Source organism: Neoarius graeffei, chromosome 18 (assembly GCF_027579695.1).
Source record: "Neoarius graeffei isolate fNeoGra1 chromosome 18, fNeoGra1.pri, whole genome shotgun sequence".
Classification (NCBI taxonomy): domain Eukaryota; kingdom Metazoa; phylum Chordata; class Actinopteri; order Siluriformes; family Ariidae; genus Neoarius; species Neoarius graeffei.
The window spans coordinates 56,868,047-56,888,430 of record NC_083586.1 but is presented as its reverse complement, the minus strand read 5'-3'; the positions used below and the strand labels follow the sequence as shown (position 1 = coordinate 56,888,430).

At 42.3% G+C, this 20,384-nt stretch overlaps 1 protein-coding gene across 5 annotated transcripts in view; it reads left to right on the top strand.

Annotated features, from left to right (window-relative positions):
* The window catches only part of aplf (aprataxin and PNKP like factor), a 74,447-nt gene that overhangs the window by 25,886 nt on the left and 28,177 nt on the right, over positions 1-20,384 (top strand). For all 5 annotated transcript variants that reach the window (XM_060899056.1, XM_060899055.1, XM_060899054.1 and 2 more), the window contains exon 6: positions 1,492-1,615. In XM_060899056.1, the coding sequence (XP_060755039.1) occupies positions 1,492-1,615 (124 nt within the window). The remainder of the gene's footprint in view (positions 1-1,491; positions 1,616-20,384) is intronic.

Sequence of the window (20,384 nt, the reverse complement as noted above, 5' to 3'; positions counted from 1 at the left end):
TTTGCCACTCAGAGATATCTAATATTGGATCATTTCCCTCAATAAATAAATGACCAAGTATAATATTTTTGTCTCATTTGTTTAACTGGGTTCTCTTTATCTACTTTTAGGACTTGTGTGAAAATCTGATGATGTTTAGGTCATATTTATGCAGAAACCTACAGTAGAAAATTCTAAAGGGTTCACAAACTTTCAAGCACCACTGTATATATGTTCATAAAGGTTTGTTCTGATGGCTTTTGTTCATTTAGGCCTCGATTTTTGATGTCAAGTTGATTTATAAAGCCTTATTCCAACAGACATCAGCTGTTATAAGACACACTGTTTATCTACTTTGATATCAAGTTGATGATAAAGGCTTATAACAGATATGAGCTGTCGTAAGAACTACTTTTGCTCATTTAAACATCAATGTTAACGTCAAGTTGAGGATAAATGCTTGTAACAGGCCTAAGATGTCATAAACGCTGCTTTTGCTTTTGTTCATGTAGCCATCAAATATATGATGTCAGGTCGATATGAAGGCTTATAACACCAGTCATCAGCTGTCATAAGAGACTGCTTTTGCTCATATAAACATCCGTTTTAATGTCAAGTTTATTAAAGCTAGACGGCCTTTCGATTTCATAAAGTTGGTGAAATTTAGTTCCGTCTGAATATCTCACAAAATATCAGGCCATTCTGTGGCTGGGAAGTTATTTAATTTGAGGGGATTAAAGCAAATAATGTGCATGAAATCGCTCGCTTCATGCAGTCAAGCAGACAGAAGAAGTCCGTGTTTGCATGTCTGTGCGCATGCTCAGGTTTACCTTTGTCCATGCACTGACGGTTCCATCATTCTGTCGCTAAACGAACAGCTGATCACACCGAGGTGCTCGCTGAGCGCCGATATTTATGAGTTTGATATTTCCTGCGTTTCCTTTCCTTCGTATATAACATAATGTCTTTTCTTGCGTCTCGCTTTCCGTTACTGTAGTCGGTCTTTCACATTTCATTCGCACTCTCACGTCCTCCATTTTTCTCTCCTGTTTTGAATTTGTATCCCACAATGCCTTGCGCGAACGGGAAAAGCCCACCACATGATGTGATGCATGACGTAGAATCTTGTATCGGGCCATGGTGAAGCAGGAAAAAATAGCAGAGAATTTAGAGCCATGTGGAGATAAATTCATTAATTCATTCTATTTAAAAAACTAATAAAATTGGAAGTCTGTGATTTGAATTCAGTAGCTTTCATTCCACTATACAAAAATAATCAGGTGTCGGGGAAAATTCTTTTTATGACCTGCACTTGAAAAATCTGAAAGGCGGTCTAGCTTTAAAATCCGTAACCACTCCATGTTTTGTATCCTTTTTTATTATATCGCCGTAGTCCGTGACCTATCCATATTTGCCAGAGATATTGTAATAAAATACACTATAGTATCTTAAGGATTGGAGGAAAAAACATACTTTGACTTAATTTGACTTTGTGTGTGTTTGTGTGTGCAGGTTGGTGTTGATTCTCCTTGCAAATATGACACTCCTGACCCTTTGACTCCCCGTAAAAAAAGACTTCTTCCTGACTGGATGATGGATGTCGCTCCTGCAGTTCCGAGCACATCATCCGCAAAAGGTATCCACGAAAGAGAATGTCATGTTCACGCCAGTGATAGTTCGCTTAGTGGCCTTTTCCCAGTGGTCAAGCACTGGCTGTTTAGTTTGGGATGGGGGTGGGGTGGGGTGTGGGGTTATTCCACTCAATCTCATCGTACATGGCTTATAGCCAACTTGGTGCTACACGCCTCGTCGGCTATCAGCTCATTGTATGACTCGATTTCATGGAATAACTGTTAAATATTTTACATCATTTGTTTTGTTTGTCCTGTTTTGTCGCATTACAAACTGGAATTAAAATGGATTTTTGGAGGGTTAGCACCATTTGATTTACACAACATGCCTACCACTTTAAAGGTGAAATTGTTGTTTTATTATGACACAAACAATAATTAAGATGAAAAAACAGAAATCTGGAGTGTGCATAGGTATTCACCCCCAAAGTCAATATTCTGTAAAGCTGCAATTACAGCTACAAGTCTCTTGGGGTATGTCTCTATTAGCTTAGCACATCTAGCCACTGGGATTTTTGCCCATTCCTCAAGGCAAAACTGCCCCAACTCCTTCAAGTTAGATGGGTTGTGTTGGTGTACAGCAATCTTCAAGTTATGCCACAGATTCTCAATTGGATTGAGGTCTGGGCTTTGATTAGGCCATTCCAAGATATTTAAAATGTTTCCCTTTAAACCACTCCAGTGTAGCTGTAGCAGTATGTTTAGGGTCATTATCCTGGTGGAATGTGAACCTTCGTCCCAGTCTCAAACCTCTGGCCGACTCAAACAGGTTTTCCTACAGAATTGCCCTGTATTTAGTGCCATCCATCTTTCCTTCAGTCCTGACCAGCTTTCCTGTCCCTGCAGATGAAAAACATCCCCACAGCATGATGCTGCCACCACCATGCTTCACTGTAGGAATGGTGCTCTCAGGGTGTTGGGTTTGCGCCACACATGGCGTTTCCCATGATGGCCAAAAACATCAATTTTTTTGTCTCATTTGACCAGAGAATCTTCTTCCATGTGTTTGGGGAGTCTGTAACATGCTATTGGGCAAACTCCAAATGTGGTCCTATGGACAGATACTCCCATCTCCGCTGTGGATCTTTGCAGCTCCTTCAGTGTTATCTTTGGTGTCTTTGTTGCATCTCTGATTAATGCCCTCCTTGCCCGGTCTGTGAGTTTTGGTGGGCGGGGCCTTCTCTTGTCAGGTTTGTAGTAGTGCCATATTCTTTCCATTTTGCTATAATGGATTTAATGGCGCTCCCTGGGATATTCAAAGTTTGGGATATTTTTTATAACCCAACCCTGACAGGCGCGCGGGAACACATTTTAGGTCAGGGGTGCTGCATATTAAGTAGCCTAGTTAATGAGGGTCATGGGTTTATACACATATGTATACACACACACACACACACACACACACACACACACACACACACACACACACACAGGTCCATATATATTTGGACACTGACACAAATTTTGTTTTTTTACCTGTTTACTGAAACATATTCAAGTTATAGTTATATAATGGACATGGACATAAAGTCCAGACTTTCAGCTTTCATTTGAGGGTATCCACATTAAAATTGGATGAAGGGTTTAGGAGTTTCAGCTCCTTAACGTGTGCCACCCTGTTTTTAAAGGGACCAAAAGTAATTGGACAATTGACTCGAAGGCTATTTCATGGGCAGGCGTGGGCAAGTCCTTCGTTATGTCATTCTCAATTAAGCAGATAAAAGGCCTGGAGTTGATTTGAGGTGTGGTGCTTGCATTTGGAAGATTTTGCTGTGAAGAAAACATGCGGTCAAAGGAGCTTTCCATGCAGGTGAAACAAGCCATCCTTAAGCTGCGAAAACAGAAAAAACCCATCCGAGAAATTGCTACAATATTAGGAGTGGCAAAATCTACAGTTTGGTACATCCTGAGAAAGAAAGAAAGCACTGGTGAACTCATCAATGCAAAAAGACCTGGACACTCACAGAAGACAACAGTAGTGGATGATCGCAGAATAATTTCCATGGTGAAGAGAAACCCCTTCACAACAGCCAACCAAGTGAACAACACTCTCCAGGAGGTAGGCATATCAATATCCAAATCTACCATTAAGAGAAGACTGCATGAAAGTAAATACAGAGGGTTCACGGCACAGTGCAAGCCACTCATAAGCCTCAAGAATAAAAAAGCTAGATTGGACTTTGCTAAAAAACATCTAAAAAAGCCAGCACAGTTCTGGAAGAACATTCTTTGGACAGATGAAACCAAGATCAACCTCTACCAGAATGATGGAAAGAAAAAAGTATGGTGAAGGCGTGGTACAGCTCATGATCCAAAGCATACCACATCATCTGTAAAACATGGCGGAGGCAGTGTGATGGCTTGGGCATGCATGGCTGCCAGTGGCACTGGGTCACTAGTATTTATTGATGATGTGACACATGACAGAAGCAGCCAGATGAATTCTGAGGTATTCAGAGACATACTGTGTGCTCTGTAGGTACACACAGTCCCTTTAAGAAACTACATTTCCCATCAGCCAACTTCCGCGTTGACCTACGTCACGCGTGGGCGGGATCATCTACGTCACTTCCTCCACGACTCCATAAGGGACCCGGAAATCCGCCATACTCTCTCTTTCCGTCTTGGACTTCAAGCCGTCTGGACACAAAGAGATTTGCTCCACCAGAAAACCAGATAAAGACGTCTTTTCTTTTCCTCAAGAATCAGAGTTTCGCGCTTTCCTTTCACCTTTGGCCACGGTAGATTCTGGAATCGCGCGATTTTAAACTCCGCTTGAGCTACAGCCAGTTTGTTTGTCTATTATCAAGTACGTACCAAACTGCCGCCAAGCAGTTAATTTAAAAGTTAGAAGCGACCGGATCCTTCTAATATTAAAAAGCTGTGCACATTGTCTGATCAGAGACTTTCTTTTCATCACGAGCGACCACGCGTCGGACCAAGAAATTCTCTGTGCTTCATGTGCTCCACCACGGTGAAACTCCAAAAGTCTCGGAACATCTTCCCATAATCTCGCGTAGAGACGAGATACTGAAGTAAGACTGGCATTTGGGCAAAACCTAGTCTTAGGAATTAGTTTTATGAAGAAGTGTGAATTTAAACTCAGGAACGGTTTAATTGTTTACACTGTAGACACGCAGTGTGTTGAATTGATGATTGTTCTAATTTTGTCCTCTTAATTGTTTAATAGATAGGCTTTGCATGCTCTCTCTCTATTCCTGTCTAACATTTTAATTTCATTATTACACGCATCTTGACCGCATCAAGATTTCAGTGGATTTAGTACTGTTATAAGCTAGTGAAATTAGCCTATGGCTAATTCTTTTGTTCCATTAGCATCCAGGGCTAAGTGTCTTGTCTCAAGGGAACACGTGGCGGCCCTCCTCCACACTCACATACATACCTTTTGTCTTAACTCCACAAGGTAGGATCCTTGGGCCTTAGCTAGCCACATACGGCTAATTCTTTTGTCTAATTAGCAACCAAAGCTAACTCTCTTGCTTTACTCAGAAACATGTGGTCACCAGGCCTCACACAAACACATCTTAGCTAGCCAGACGGCTAATTCTTTTGTCTCGTTAGCAAGCTAAGCCACAAGGCCTACACCACGTGGACACATCTTAGCTAGCAACTCAGAGCTAATTCTTTTCCACGTGGTAACACACATACCTCAGATAAAACACGCACGCACGCACACATGCTCATTAAGTATATATCATATTTGTATATATTTCAATTGACATTAATTTTTTTCCCATTGTTATAATAAATTCATTTATTATTGAAACTGTGTGTTTATTTGCTGTTCCGATATTTTTGAAGTACCCAACCTCAAAGAATTCCAAGGTGCATATGAGTTATGTAATATGGTAAGTGATCATAATAATTTGGAATATACCATAATTTAGCTGTTTGATAATTTATTATTAAGCATAAAAATTAATGGTATAAATTAATGGTATTATTAATGAGACTGATTTAATGAGACTGATTCAATGATTTAATGAGATTGATCACTGAATTACCAATTGCACCTACAGCTCAAATCCAGCCAAACTGATTGGTCGGCGTTTCATAATACAGATGAACAATGACCCAAAACATGAAGCCAAAGCAACCCAGGAGTTTATTAAAGCAAAGAAGTGGAATATTCTTGAATGGCCAAGTCAGTCACCTGATCTCAACCCAATTGAGCATGCATTTCACTTGTTAAAGACTAAACTTCAGACAGAAAGGCCCACAAACAAACAGCAACTGAAAACCGCTGCAGTAAAGGCCTGGCAGAGCATTAAAAAGGAGGAAAAACAGCGTCTGGTGATGTCCATGAGTTCAAGACTTCAGGCAGTCATTGCCAACAAAGGGTTTTCAACCAAGTATTAGAAATGAACATTTTATTTACAATTATTTAATTTGTCCAATTACTTTTGAGCCCCTGAAATGAAGGGATTGTGTTTAAAAAATGCTTTAGTTCCTCACATTTTTATGCAATCATTTTGTTCAACCCACTGAATTAAAGCTGAAAGTCTGAACTTCAACTGCATCTGAATTGTTTTGTTCAAAATTCATTGTGGTAATGTACAGAACCAAAATTAGAAAAATGTTGCCTCTGTCCAAATATTTATGGACCTAACTGTATATATGCCGTTATAATGCACTTTAAGATTGATACCTTGACATCGCTGCAGCGCGGTACCCGACGTTCCATAATCTACATGTAAGCAGAACCAACCTGTGATTTTGGCCGATATGCCTGAAGACTCTGAAGAAGCTCCATTCCTGAGGCAAATTAACTGAATATTTTCCATCATTAACAGATTGTTTTAACTACATGGTGACAGAAAGATATAAAGACTAACTATTATTTTAACATATCCTGAATAATTGGTGCCGGAACCAGTTTTAAAGTGATGTAAGAATAAGCGGGGGTTCGGGGGTTTCTCCCCCGAGAAAAGTTTTAATGTTGTAGAGGCTAGATAGCGGGTTTTGCGCAATTTTAGACAGAAAGAGAACGGTCTTACTATGCTACCAGAAAACATGTTCTCATATCAGTTAGGCTGTGAAAACCATGCAGGCGAAATTAGTAATGATTTAAAACGTTTCATCCCTGCTCAGTAGGGGTGCGCAGCACCCTCAGTACTCCAGTAGAGGGCACTGCAGCGCCCTTAGCACCCCACTTCCCGCGCCCTTGAACCCTGATCTATACTTCTCCACAACTTTGTCTCTGACCTGTTTGGAGGCTCCTTGGTTCTCATGTTGCTTGCTTAGTCGTGTTGCAAAGTCAGGGTCCGTCCAGAACAGGTTGATTTATACAGACATCATGTGACAGATCATGAAGTGAATTGTTTGGACCAGCTCTTATTTAAGGGTTTCATACGAAAGGGGGTGAATACTTATGCACACTCCAGATTTCAGTTTTTTCATCTTAATTATTGTTTGCGTCACAATAAAAAAAAAAAAAAAAAAAAAAACGGTTTTCACTTTTAAAGTGGTAGGCATGTTGTGTAAATCAAATGGTGCAACAAAACAGGAGAAACACCAAGGGGGATGAATACTTTTGCAAGACACCGTATGCTTCTTAACGCTCACAAAGCTATTGCTGTACCTGTCCATGTACCAACATCTTTAGCCTCCTTAGAAAATACACTACCGAAATCTATAAATATTCATGAATATGCAGTTTCTGACCACAAGCAGGCTTGTAAACTATTTCATGTGTTGCAGGGTTTTAGTAGATTTCTTAAGGATATATTGAACTTGTTGCCATAACAACCATGATTTTGTTCTTCGCTTCACGTTCGCATAAAAAGCTAGCTTGCTAGTCAACTAAGCACGCATAACAACTGACCGTAATTTGCATATCAGACGTGATGGGTTTAAGCTGCTGTGGCAGTTTTATGCAGGGATGAGAGTGGGTGGTCACCAAAAAAGCAGAAAACAAGATGGCGCCCGAAGCCGGGGGTCTGGGAGGAATACCCCCCCAGGAAAATTTTGAAAAATAAGGCCTTACAAACCACTTTTCCTGCAATCTGAGCTGTAGTAGATAAAAAAATCTGTTGTCTTTTTTATATATTTACATGAAAATATGTTTCAAATCAATAGGAGTATTGTTTGAATTCAAAATAAAATCACATTCTACATTCAAGGGTATGGTTATAATTTATGAAATATATTTTGAATTACTTTTGAAATATTTAAGTTTTCAAAACTGTCAGCATTAATTCAGATTTACTGACCATCATATACATGTTCAATGTATTAAATCAAACGAATGCTAAGTTTATGGGATAATGTCTATGTACACTTTATACAATTATTTATAGTTCACAGTCACTTCTCATTTTCATTTAATCATTTCGACTTCTTCTTCAGCCTTTTGGCCAAAGATAAAAGCTTGTCAGTCCTCTCTCTGTTTTTTATACCAGCATCGAGTTCACGTACCTTCGCTTCCTCTCGCTTGTCAATTGTATTCGACATTTTTGAGTAAAAAAGCCGATACAAAAGAGAAACGTATTTTTGAAGCACAGCGACGATGAACATGTGCAAGTTTTGATAAAATAGAACAGATGCGGGTACTTTTGTAAGAACTGTTATGATTGGCTTTTGTTCTCTCCCACACGCTTGTAAGAACTGTTATGGTTGGCTATCATGCTCTCGCCAGCGATGTTTTGGCCAATTACATTGTAGATAACACGTATTCTACCGCGAGACTAAAGATGGCGAAAATGTAAACATGTAACATCGTCGTACGCTTGAGTATCACGAAGGAACATATCCCAGCCCCCCTCAATGAAAAAAAATCTCAACGGATTTGGCATAATATCGATTTTTGCTCAGAAAAAGCGGAAATCCGCTGAAAAGCGGAAAACTCTCATCCCTGTTTATGACATCACACCCCAAACTCATGTGCAACTCTCTGTAAGTCATTCGTGTACAGGATTCGTGAATAATATTTCCATTTTAACCAGAACAGCATGCCAACACATTTCACCTTAATAGGAATCTGGTATTTGCAAGTAGTGAATTTGTGACATTTTAGAAAGACAATAATTGCTATAATTACAAGCTTTCACTTGGCTTAGAAAAAAAAAATGCACGTCTTTGTGAAGGCTGTAATTACCCGTCAGGGGGGTGAAATTAACTGAAAGCCCGAACAGTAAAACACTTTTTCAGAAGCAGTAGACGTTCAGTACACTCTCAGGAAGTAATTTGTCAGTAAACATTTTTGCATAATGTGTATTTGTATATTTTTCAATGAAGTCAAAGGTTTATTTTACTATTATTTTTTTTTATTCTGTATCTGGACACTTTGTCTTTTCAGAGATATTCCTGCTCTTAGATTATTATCCATCCATCCATCTTCTACCGCTTATGAGTATGCCATGTCTGTGTCAGCCTACATAAATAAATGCATGGAGGATGTCAGCAACATAAAGAGCATCACCACCCGGGTCAACCAAAAGCCCTGGATGACTTATGAAGTATGCAAAATGCTAAAGGCACGGAACTTAGCCTTCAAGTCTGGTGACAAGAAGGCACTGAGAACATCTCATCTCATTATCTCTAGCTGCTTTATCCTGTTCTACAGGGTCACAGGCAAGCTGGAGCCTATCCCAGCTGACTACGGGCGAAAGGCGGGGTACACCCTGGACAAGTCGCCAGGTCATCACAGGGCTGACACATAGACACAGACAACCATTCACATTCACACCTACGGTCAATTTAGAGTCACCAGTTAACCTAACCTGCATGTCTTTGGACTGTGGGGGAAACCGGAGCACCCGGAGGAAACCCACGCGAACACGGGGAGAACATGCAAACTCCGCACAGAAAGGTCCTCGTCGGCCACGGGGCTCAAACCTGGACCTTCTTGCTGTGAGGCGACAGCGCTAATCACTACACCACCATGCCGCCCGCACTGAGAACAGCGAGAGCTGATTTGAACCGTGCCATCAGATTAGCAAAGCGTGCTCATAGTCAAAAAATCCAGGACTTTTTTCACGACACCACCAACACCAGGGATATATGGAAAGGCATACGGGCTATCACAAACTACAGGATAGCCCCTCCCGAGTGTGATGATGACGCGGACTTCCTAAATAAACTCAATAACTTCTTTGGGAGGTTTGAGGCACTAAATAACACTCCTGCAATGAAAGCTGTTCCCCATCAAGATGAAAAGGCACTTTGTCTTGATACAGCAGAGGTGTGGAGGACTCTGAGGAGAGTCAACACATGAAAGGCCCTGGGCCCCGATAATATTCCTGGTTGGGTGCTCAGGGAATGTGCAGACCAGCTGGCTCATGTTCTAACGGACATCTTCAACACCTCACTGGATCAAGCCAAAGTCCCATCATGTTTCAAGACTGCCACCATCATCCCAGTGCCAAAAAAACCTCATATCACATCACTCAATGACTACGAGCCTGTCGCACTCACTCCCATTATGATGAAGTGCTTTGAGAGGCTGGTAAAGGAGTACATCTCCTCCAGGCTCCCTCCCACATGCGACCCCTTCCAGTTTGCCTACCGGCCAAACCACTCCACTGAAGACACCATCTCCTCCGCTCTTCACCTGAGCCTTGCACACCTTGAGGAGAAGAACACTCATGTGCGGATGCTGTTCCTGGACTTCAGTTCAGTGTTCAATACTATCGTTCCACAGCATCTGGTGAACAAACTGGGTCCCCTGGGCTTCAGCACCCCCTCTGCAACTGGCTGCTGGACTTCTTCAATGAAAGACCACAGTCAGTGCGGGTCGGACAGAACACCTCCAGTGTCATCACCCTTAGCACAGGCTTCCCTCAGGGCTGTGTCCTGAGCCCTCTGCTGTTCACTCTGATGACACATGACTGTGTCCCCAGGGCTACCAGCAACCACACTGTGAAATTTGCGGATGACACAACAGTGGTGGACCTCATCAGGGACGATAACGACCTGGCCTATAGAGAGGAGGTGGAGCAGCTGGTGGGCTGGTGCAGGGAAAACAACCTGATCCTGAATGTGGACAAAACTAAAGAGATCATTGTCGACTTCAGGAAAAACCAACCCAGCCACGCTCCACTTCTCCTCAACAACATGGCCGTGGAGGTGGTCAATAGCACCAAGTTCCTGGGGGTGCACATCACAGACAACTTTACCTGGTCTGTGAACACCGCATCACTGGTCAAGAAGGCACAGCAACGTCTGCACTTCCTGCGTAGGATGAGAAGAGCCCGCCTGCCCCCACCCATCCTCACTACATTCTACAGAAGCACCATAGAGAGCGTTCTAACCAGCTGCATCTCTGTGTGGTCTGGAGGCTGCAGTGCCTCTGACTGGAAGAATGTGAGGAAGTGGTGAGGACAGCAGAGAAATTCATTGGGACTTCTCTTCCCTCCATTCAGGACATTGCACCAAGGCGTTGCATGTCTCGAGCCAGGAACATCATCAGTGGCCCCTCACACCCTCACTATGGACTCTTCTCCCCTCTGGCCTCTGGAAAGAGGTTCCGCAGCATTAGGTGCAGGACCACCAGGTTTTGTAACAGCTTCTTCCCCCAGGTCACCAGACTGCTGAACTCCAAACCCAAACTCTAAACTTCTATTTATAACTTGAACGTTCCAAATTCCACAGGTCACTTTATACTACTGCACTTTATAATATTTTTGCTGCTGCATGGTTTAATTTAATACACTTCATATTTATTTCTGTGCTGAGCCAAATTGCAACGAAATTTCGTTCGGTGTACACTTGTTGCATGATAAGAGAATGACTTGTTGAATGACAATAAATGTTGTCTATCCATCCATCCATCCATCCATCCGGGTCGCGGGGGTAGCAGCCTAAGCAGAGCAGCTCAGACTTCCCCTGGCCACCTCCACCAGCTCTTCCGGGGGGGAATACCGAGGCATTCCCAGGCCAGCCGAGAGATGCAATCTCTCCAGCGTGTCCTGGGTCTGCCTCAGGGTCTCCTCCCGGTGGGGCATGCCCAGAAAACCTTCCTTGGGAGGCGTCCAGGGGGCATCCTAATAAGGTGCTCAAACCACCTCAACTGACTCCTTTCGATGTGGAGGAGCAGCGGTTCTACTTGGAGTCTCTCCCGCATGACCAAGGTTCTCACGCTGTCTCTAAGGGAGAGCCCAGCCACCCTGCAGAGAAAACTCATTTCTACCGCTTGTATCCGTGATCTCATTCTTTCAGTCACTACCCATAGCTTGTGACCATAGATGAGAGTGGGAACGTAGATGGACCAGTAAATTGAGAGCTTTGCCTTTTGGCTCAGCTCTCTCTTTACCACAACAGACCGGTTTAGCGTCCGCATCACTGCTGATGCTGCCCCGATCCGTCTGTCCAACTCCCGCTCCCCTTTACCCTCACTCGTGAACAAAACCCCGAGATACTTAAACTCCTCCACTTTAGGTAGCAACTCTCCCCTGACCTGGAGTAGGCACTCCACCCATTTCCGGCTGAGCGCCATGGCCACGGACTTGGAGGTGCTGATCCTCATCCCAGCCGCTTTGCACTCGGCTGCAAACCGTCCCAGGTTGGCTTCATCAATCTGTGACTTAGAGTATTATAATAAGTGAATTTTGTGTAAACAGGTCTCTGTTCTTATCTCAGTGCAGAGAAACATGTTAAAATTCCAGTCAGTGATAATCACACACGTGCTACTGACACGGTGGATGGAGATTTGATTGAGATACAGTACCAGTCATAAGTTTGTACACCCCCTACTCTGGTCATTCATAGGTTTGTCTGTATTTTCTACACTGTAGAACAAAACTGAATACATCAAAACTATGAAATAACATCTGGAACATATATACAGTTGTGGTCAGAAGTTTACATACAGTGACATGAATGTCATGGCAATATTTGAGCTTTCTGTAATTTCTTTGAACTGTTCTTTTTCTATGGCAGAATGATTGTACAGCATACATCTTTAATTAAAAAAAACCACTAGAATTTGGTGCACGTTTTAATTTTCTTTGGGTTTTCTGAACTCAACACAGGGTCAAAATTAATATTTGGGTAAAATGTCTCTTCACAAGATTCACCTTGACCAAACATTTTTGTTTACCACGAACAAGCTTCTGGCAGAATTCTGGTTGGATATTTCACGACTCTTCATGATAGAATTGGTAGAGTTCAATTAAATTTGTTTTTTTTTCTTGGCATGGACTCGACTTATAAGCACGGTCCATATATTTTTAATAGGTTTGAAGTCAGGACTTGTTTTAAGCTTAATGCTAGCCTGCTTCATCCTCCACAACCAGCTCTGATGCGTGTTTGGGTTCATTATCCTGTTGTAAGTCCCAAGTCGTGTTCAAGTTTCTGATGGTTTATGCTGAAGAATTCTGAGGTAGTCCTCCTCCTTCATTATTCCATCCACTTTGTGCAATGAACCAGTTCCACTGGCAGCAAAACAGCCCCAGAGCATGGTGATCCTACCGCCACCACCAGCTGGTACAGTGTCCCTCTGTACATGATGGTCATTGTGGCCAAACAACTCAATCTTTGTCTCATCTGACCATACAGCTTTCCTCCAGAAGGCTTTTTCTTTGTCCGTATGGTCAGCTTCAAACTTTAGTTAAACTTGAAAGAGTCAGTTTTGGAGCAGGGGGTTATTTCTTGGATAGCACAGGGCTCGACATTAAGGACTGCCCGATTACCCAGGGCAAGTGAAACATGCATTCGGGCAAGTGGGATATGTCCCCGGCATGCCCGACCGGGCAAGTTGGAACGAGCATATATTACAAACTAGCACCACAAAAATTAGGCTTTTTGATCTTTTATTTCAGTTCCTAAAAGCGTCCCTCACTACGTATCCACCATTATATCTTGGCTGTTTTCTTAGTCTCAGTTTCATTTACTGCTTTGCAAGTTATTTTCTGTCCCCCCGCTGTTGTAGTATGGTACGCGTACTGTTTATAGACCCCTTGTGCATGATGTCACACATCATGTTATCATTACAGCTGGGGTCAGACAGACACCATCTTTCATGAAAGCAGCTTAATCTGTCTTCAGTATGGTTAATTTTTGCGCTGTTTTTGCTTGTTCAAACAGAGAAATAGATAAAAGGCATTACCGTCTCCTCGCTATCAAGAAAAATTTTAACAAATAGAAGAAATGCTTCAAGAACAACAATGAACGACATGCGCAATGAATCCTGAAAGAACAGAACAGATTAAGAGCAGAGAGAGCTGGAGCTTTGTTTCTGTTAGCAGAGGAACACAGTCCTGTGCAAAATATTTCATCTCTCAAATATTTATATGTCTTTTTTTTTGTGATATCATTCACCTCTAGGTTTATTTAAAAAAAAACTACATCAGGACAGGCCGGCTGCACTGATTCCGTTACAGGTTGCCAGGTCTGTATAAAACACCCACAACCTACACACTAAACAATCATTTTAAACTCAAACATTATCCTGTCTGTCATGACGCAGTGTGGTTTTTTTTCCTTTTAAACCTAGAGGTGGATGATATAACCAGAAAAAAAGATATATTCTCAAACACAGTACTGTTCAAAAGTCTTGGCATCCTATTGTTTTCTTTATACAAACTTTGTTATAGATTTCTGTTTTATTATTTCTATATTATAGAGTAGGCGGCACGGTGGTGTAGCGGTTAGCGCTGTCGCCTCACAGCAAGAAGGTCCGGGTTCGAGCCCCGTGGCCGGCGAGGGCCTTTCTGTGTGGAGTTTGCATGTTCTCCCCGTGTCCGCGTGGGTTTCCTCCGGGTGCTCCGGTTTCCCCCACAGTCCAAAGACATGCAGGTTAGGTTAACTGGTGACTCTAAATTGACCGTAGGTGTGAATGTGAGTGTGAATGGTTGTCTGTGTCTATGTGTCAGCCCTGTGATGACCTCGCGGCTTGTCCAGGGTGTACCCCGCCTTTCGCCCGTAGTCAGCTGGGATAGGCTCCAGCTTGCCTGCGACCCTGTAGAAGGATAAAGTGGCTAGAGATAATGAAATGAGATGAGAAACTATGGAGTAATGAACCTACAGTCTGAGAGAGAGTTCTACACAAGCACACTGAATTTTATAACAGCTGCATGCATGTGAAATGAAAATAAATCGACTAAGGCAGGAAAAACTATTTTGGATAAAATTGTTATTGTACGTTACAAGTAAAAAGTAACCAATAATCAAACTTAATAATAATCAATAACCAAATAACTGTACATACGGGACATGGAATAAAAACGTGTTCTATTCAGGGCTTTGAACCAGAATTTTTTTCCTATTGGTTCGTTCCGAACAGAAACGGAATTTTAACGTTTCCAGTTTTGGGTTCCACCATTAAATAGACGTTCCCGAACCGGTTAGAACAAAAAAATTTCGTTCCCGGAACGGTTAATTACGTTCCCTGTCAGCTGTTTAACAAATGGCTATAAAGTTATGTCTCTGTCTCATCCAGCTTAAGCCAAATGTAGGCTAATTCTATTACAACCTTCATTAAATAAGACAAGAAATAATTCAAAACAATTATTATTTCAAATGTTGGCGATTTGGATTCTCAGTATGTCTTCCCATCTACACAAACAGAAAAAGTGCCAAAAATGAAAGATAATTCGTTTAGTGCGTTACCAAAGGCTAGTCAGGCCCTATAGAGGGCTACCGCATGACGTCACCGCGCTGCAAGATTTTGTTAGGCGCCATATTGGAAGACCAAGTACACATCTATGCAAGTACATACATACATAAAACAAACTACACCTGAAATGTAGCCAGGGCCGGTTCTGCCCTAATCTGGACCCGGGTGCAACATCGCGCAAACACAAACTACACCTGAAATGTAGCCAGGGCCGGTTCTGCCCTAATCTGGACCCGGGTGCAACATCGCGCAAACCCCCCCCCCAAAAAAAAAAAAAAAAACAACAGTCTAAATCAGGACAACCATCACATAACTATAACTATAAACATTTTATATCAACTATTTTAACTAAATGGCTATAATAAATAAGCCTGCAGGCAGCCACGGCGGGCTGCCTCAGAAAAGTAACCATTCAATGACACAACTGAAAGCCTGCAGCCACGGCGGGCTGCCTCAGAAAAGTAACCATTTGTCCTACCTTAAAACTCGTTTTGCATTTTCTGCCTCCTTTTTTGTATTTTCGACCCTCCGTTTATTTTCTTTCCTTTTTTGAAAACCCGATTTGTGTCCAGACATTTTGTTCTGCTACCAACGAACTAACTCGTCAGGTCTCGTCTCTCGAGCCCGCGATGATTCCCGTGGGAAGGGCAACAATTGATACATTTTTACAAACAGCCAATAGGGAGGTTGCAACGTTCAGGCTCTTCTTTGCTCAGACACTCAGTAATGCACTTACTCACTTATTATCACGTGGAGACGTGATAGTAGTCCACCTTCCCGCTCTCTCCATTCAGTCAGCGACCGTCACACAGGAAGTGAACCCCAGCGGGTCATAGAAACTTGCGCAGGAGAAGAATGACTTTTTTATTTGTAGGCTACGGAAACTTTGAGGAACGAAATAAAAACCGGTATTAACTGGTTACCATTATTTTTAATAAGCGTTTCTGTTCCAGAACATAAAAAATAATAAAGTTTCTGGTTTCGTTTCTGTTCCATGTGAAATAGAAAAAGTTCCCGGTTTTTGTTTTCGTTCCTTGAACCGGTTCAAAGCCCTGGTTCTATTCCTTGCTAACGGGTTTCATTCATTTGGTTCAATAGCATGCAATATTGTTAGCATATCGCTTGTCCTACTTGTATTACGTCACTTTAAGCAATGGAGAATGAGCGTTGAATATGGTTTATGATATTGCATGGTTGTCAAGACAACATGACGTCACACGTCGAAGACGTAAAACTTCTGCGCTAGTGAGCGACTGGGACAATTTGTAAACAAACGTGGCCACCAGGTTTGCTTAGTTAAATACGGAAGATTTTGAGAGAATTTTGAAAGACAAAGATGCATTGAACACCCGAAAGTAATGTGTATGTATAATAATAATAATAATAATAATAATAATATGTTCAATTTATATAGCACCTTTCTCAAAACTCAAGGTCGCTTTATAATAATAGGCAGAAAAAAGAAAAAAAAAAGTCCACCAAATAGAGGTCAGGATATCATTCCAATGGTGTAGCAGCCACAGTCCCATCAAAAGGCGCACAAAAACAAGTCCCACGTCTCCAGCACAGCCGCCGTGACGCCGCCAGCAACATCGCTCGAACACCACGCCATGGATCCACAAAGCAAGTACAGAAGCACCGTCACGCAGAGCGCTGGTATGTCCCAAACCGCCTGCACAGCTGCTGCGACACCACCGAGCAACATTGTTCGGAACATCACACCAAGCATTAAAGCACAGAGCGCTGGACAACCACGATGTTAAAATGAGCAACAAGCTCACTGCAGTCCATAACTGGGAGCACAGGCATCACCCACAGCGGACCAAGGCCTGGAGGGAACCGACGCCCAAAACTGGGTCCGGAGCTACACCACTACCGGCGGGCAAAAACACTCAAACAAACATCAGACACAGAAAAAAGAAAAAAATTCAAATAAAAAAAGGAGAGAAAATAAAAAAATAAAAAAGCTCCGGTGAGAAGCGGTAGCCAGAATGCGCACGACGTACTCTCAACCGGAAACCGGAAAATAATAATATTGGCTGTTTTTTTTTCGTGGTATATCAGATATATTCCATTCAGCTACTCGTCTTTGACTCGTTCAGTATCATGCTAGCTGAATGGAATATATCTGATATACCACTCAACGTCAGCCAATATTATTTCAGTATGTCCCTCAGATCCGTGATGTATTTCATACAAAAAATGCAAGTTTTTCTACACAAGAAGATAAATTTCATATCTTTAGGCCAATGTGATTTTTTTTTTAATTATACTGACACATTCACAAACAAAAAGTGCCCAAATTTATCAAAACAATTAATCGATTTCTTCACAAATCACATATAGAGATTTATGTCACGGTTTTGGTTCTCCATGTCCCGGATGGAGCTCGGATGAAAAATACAAGTTGCGTATTTCCCAGTAAAACATTCGTTTCCATATCTCATCTCATTATCTCTAGCCGCTTTATCCTTCTACAGCAGGGGTCACCAAACTACGGCCCGCGGGCCAGATCCGGCCCGCCACCCCCCTTTGACCGGCCCCCCAGCCCCTCTGCCCCCCATCACTTGAACCGGCCCTATCCCCAAAAGTGGTCATGGCCTATTTTTTAAATTGCTTTTTGGCAAATAATAACATGTCTGCATCTTGTATTTTGTTGATTTTATCAATTAAAATTGATATTTAGTTATAAAATGAACTATTCATATTTTCCGAATTTTCGTCATATGCTCGCGATCAAGCAGTGACAGGCAGCGCATGCGCAAAGAACTGTCAGTGTTCAGGACAGCAAAGTGGCTAGCGGTAAGCGAAAAGCTGACAGAGAGTGCAGAGTTTTTAAAGAACAGTGGACCACCGATTATTTTTTTCGTTCAGTGTAAGGACCGTGCAGTTTGTCTTGTATGTAAAGAAAGTGTGCCGGTTTTCAAAGAATATAATCTGCGTCGTCACTATGAAACCCGCCACAAAGCAGGGTTCGAATTATAAATTTGACCCTATGGGGGTCTCTATTTAAAAAAAAAAAAGCAGTGCATACTCGCTCTCCTGGACCAGCGCACTTTTGCGCACTGCAGTGCACAGCTTTCACACACAGGCGCGCGCATGCACGCACGCACGCACGCACGCACACGCGGTGTTGCATGCATATTATATATATATATATATATATATATATATATATATATATATATATATATTGTTAAACAAATTATATATTGTGTATTGTTAAACAAAGGAAGCTCGTTGTGAGATAAAGGACAAGTCTTCTTCGGACTTAACTTCACATTCGATTTCGCAGGCTGCAAATTTCAGTTTGCGCGCATCGTGGTGTGGTGGTGAAGTACAGCCGCACATGTTGCGGTTTAATAACACGTTCAATACAAAGTTATGGCTGCATGGCGATCGGAAATGAAATGAGTTTTATTTATATTTATATGGTGATATAGGCTATTCAAGCTTATTATGGTGATATATGACGTATTTGAGAGAGTTGCACAGAAAATTAAGTTTGCTTCTTTCATGGGAGCCTGAGGGAATGGGAGCTCAGCTCCTATTGGCTCCCACGTAATTCGAACTATGCCACAAAGAGTATGCTAGTTTGCGAGGCCAAACAAGAGAAGACAGGATTCGGAGGATGAAATGCGGACTGGCTGCACAACAGAATGTATTCCTTCACCAAACCCAGATCAACCAGGCTGCTGTCCGAGCTCGCTATAAGGTAGCTCACCTACTAGCTACCCATGGAAAGCCGTTTACTGATGGGGACTTTGTTAAAGTATGCATGCTTGCTGTGGCCGAGGAGGTGTGTCCCGACAAGAAGGATATGCGCTCAACGCAGTGAGTCTCTCCGCATCTACTACGACCAGGCAAACTGAAGATTTGGGGGACAACGTGTATGACCAGCTGAATGAGAGAGCGTCAGAATTCGAGTTTTTTGCTTTGGCTATGGATGAGAGCAATGACGTGCAGGACACAGCACAACTGCTGTGATCTATTGCTCATATTATTATAATTTCACTGTTTTTTAAAATGTATTTATTTTATAGGCCTATTTATTTGACCTTTATTAAGTGCTGCATACAATTATTATTAATATTATTAATAATATCAACAGGCTTACCTACAATTTATAATTTTCCACTCACCTTTGCCAGTGTCAATCACCTCAACTAGACAGATGTTTCTTACCTTGACAGCTTTGATATTATTTTTATTAGAAAATAAATAAATGGAATATCAGTGGTATTTCAAATTAAAACAAAGTGTGAAGACTCGATTACTACTTTTGCAAACCACTAGTAAAGATAAACAAATATGTGCCAGGAATCAAGTGTTGATATAGTAGTGTGGATATAGTAGTATGGATATAGTAGTGGGGATATAGTAGTGGGGATGGCCGTGCCAGGCTAGTAATCTCTACTACACAATGAGGCCTGCTGGTGGTCATATTTGTCTGGGTTATACAATTCTATGTGATATAGCTGACCCGACCCCGGCCCCCATCACAGTCAGGAACGACAATGTGGCCCCCAGAGAAAAAAGTTTGGTGACCCCTGTTCTACAGGGTCGCAGGCAAGCTGGAGCCTATCCCAGCTGACTACGGGCGAAAGGCGGGGTACACCCTGGACAAGTTGCCAGGTCATCACAGGGCTGACACATAGACACAGACAACCATTCACACTCACATTCACACCTACGGTCAATTTAGAGTCACCAGTTAACCTAACCTGCATGTCTTTGGACTGTGGGGGAAACCGGAGCACCCGGAGGAAACCCACGCGGACACGGGGAGAACATGCAAACTCCACACAGAAAGGCCCTCGTCGGCCACGGGGCTCGAACCCGGACCTTCTTGCTGTGAGGTGACAGCGCTAACCACTACACCACCGTGCCACCCCTCGTTTCCATATAATAAATGGAATTATGTGGGAAACAAAGAAGCGTTTAAACAAAATATGTTTAAGATTCTTCAAAGAAAGTATCCAGTGTTTACCTTGATGGCGCTTTATACACTATTAGCATTATCTTAACCAGCTTCATGAGGTTGTCACCTGGAATGCTTTTCAGTTAACAGCTGTGTCTCGTCAAAAGGTAATTAGTGGATGAGTTTCCTGCCTTCTTAAAGGAACAGTCCACCGTACTTCCATAATGAAATATGATCTTATCTGAATTGAGACGAGCTGCTCCGTACCTCTCCGAGC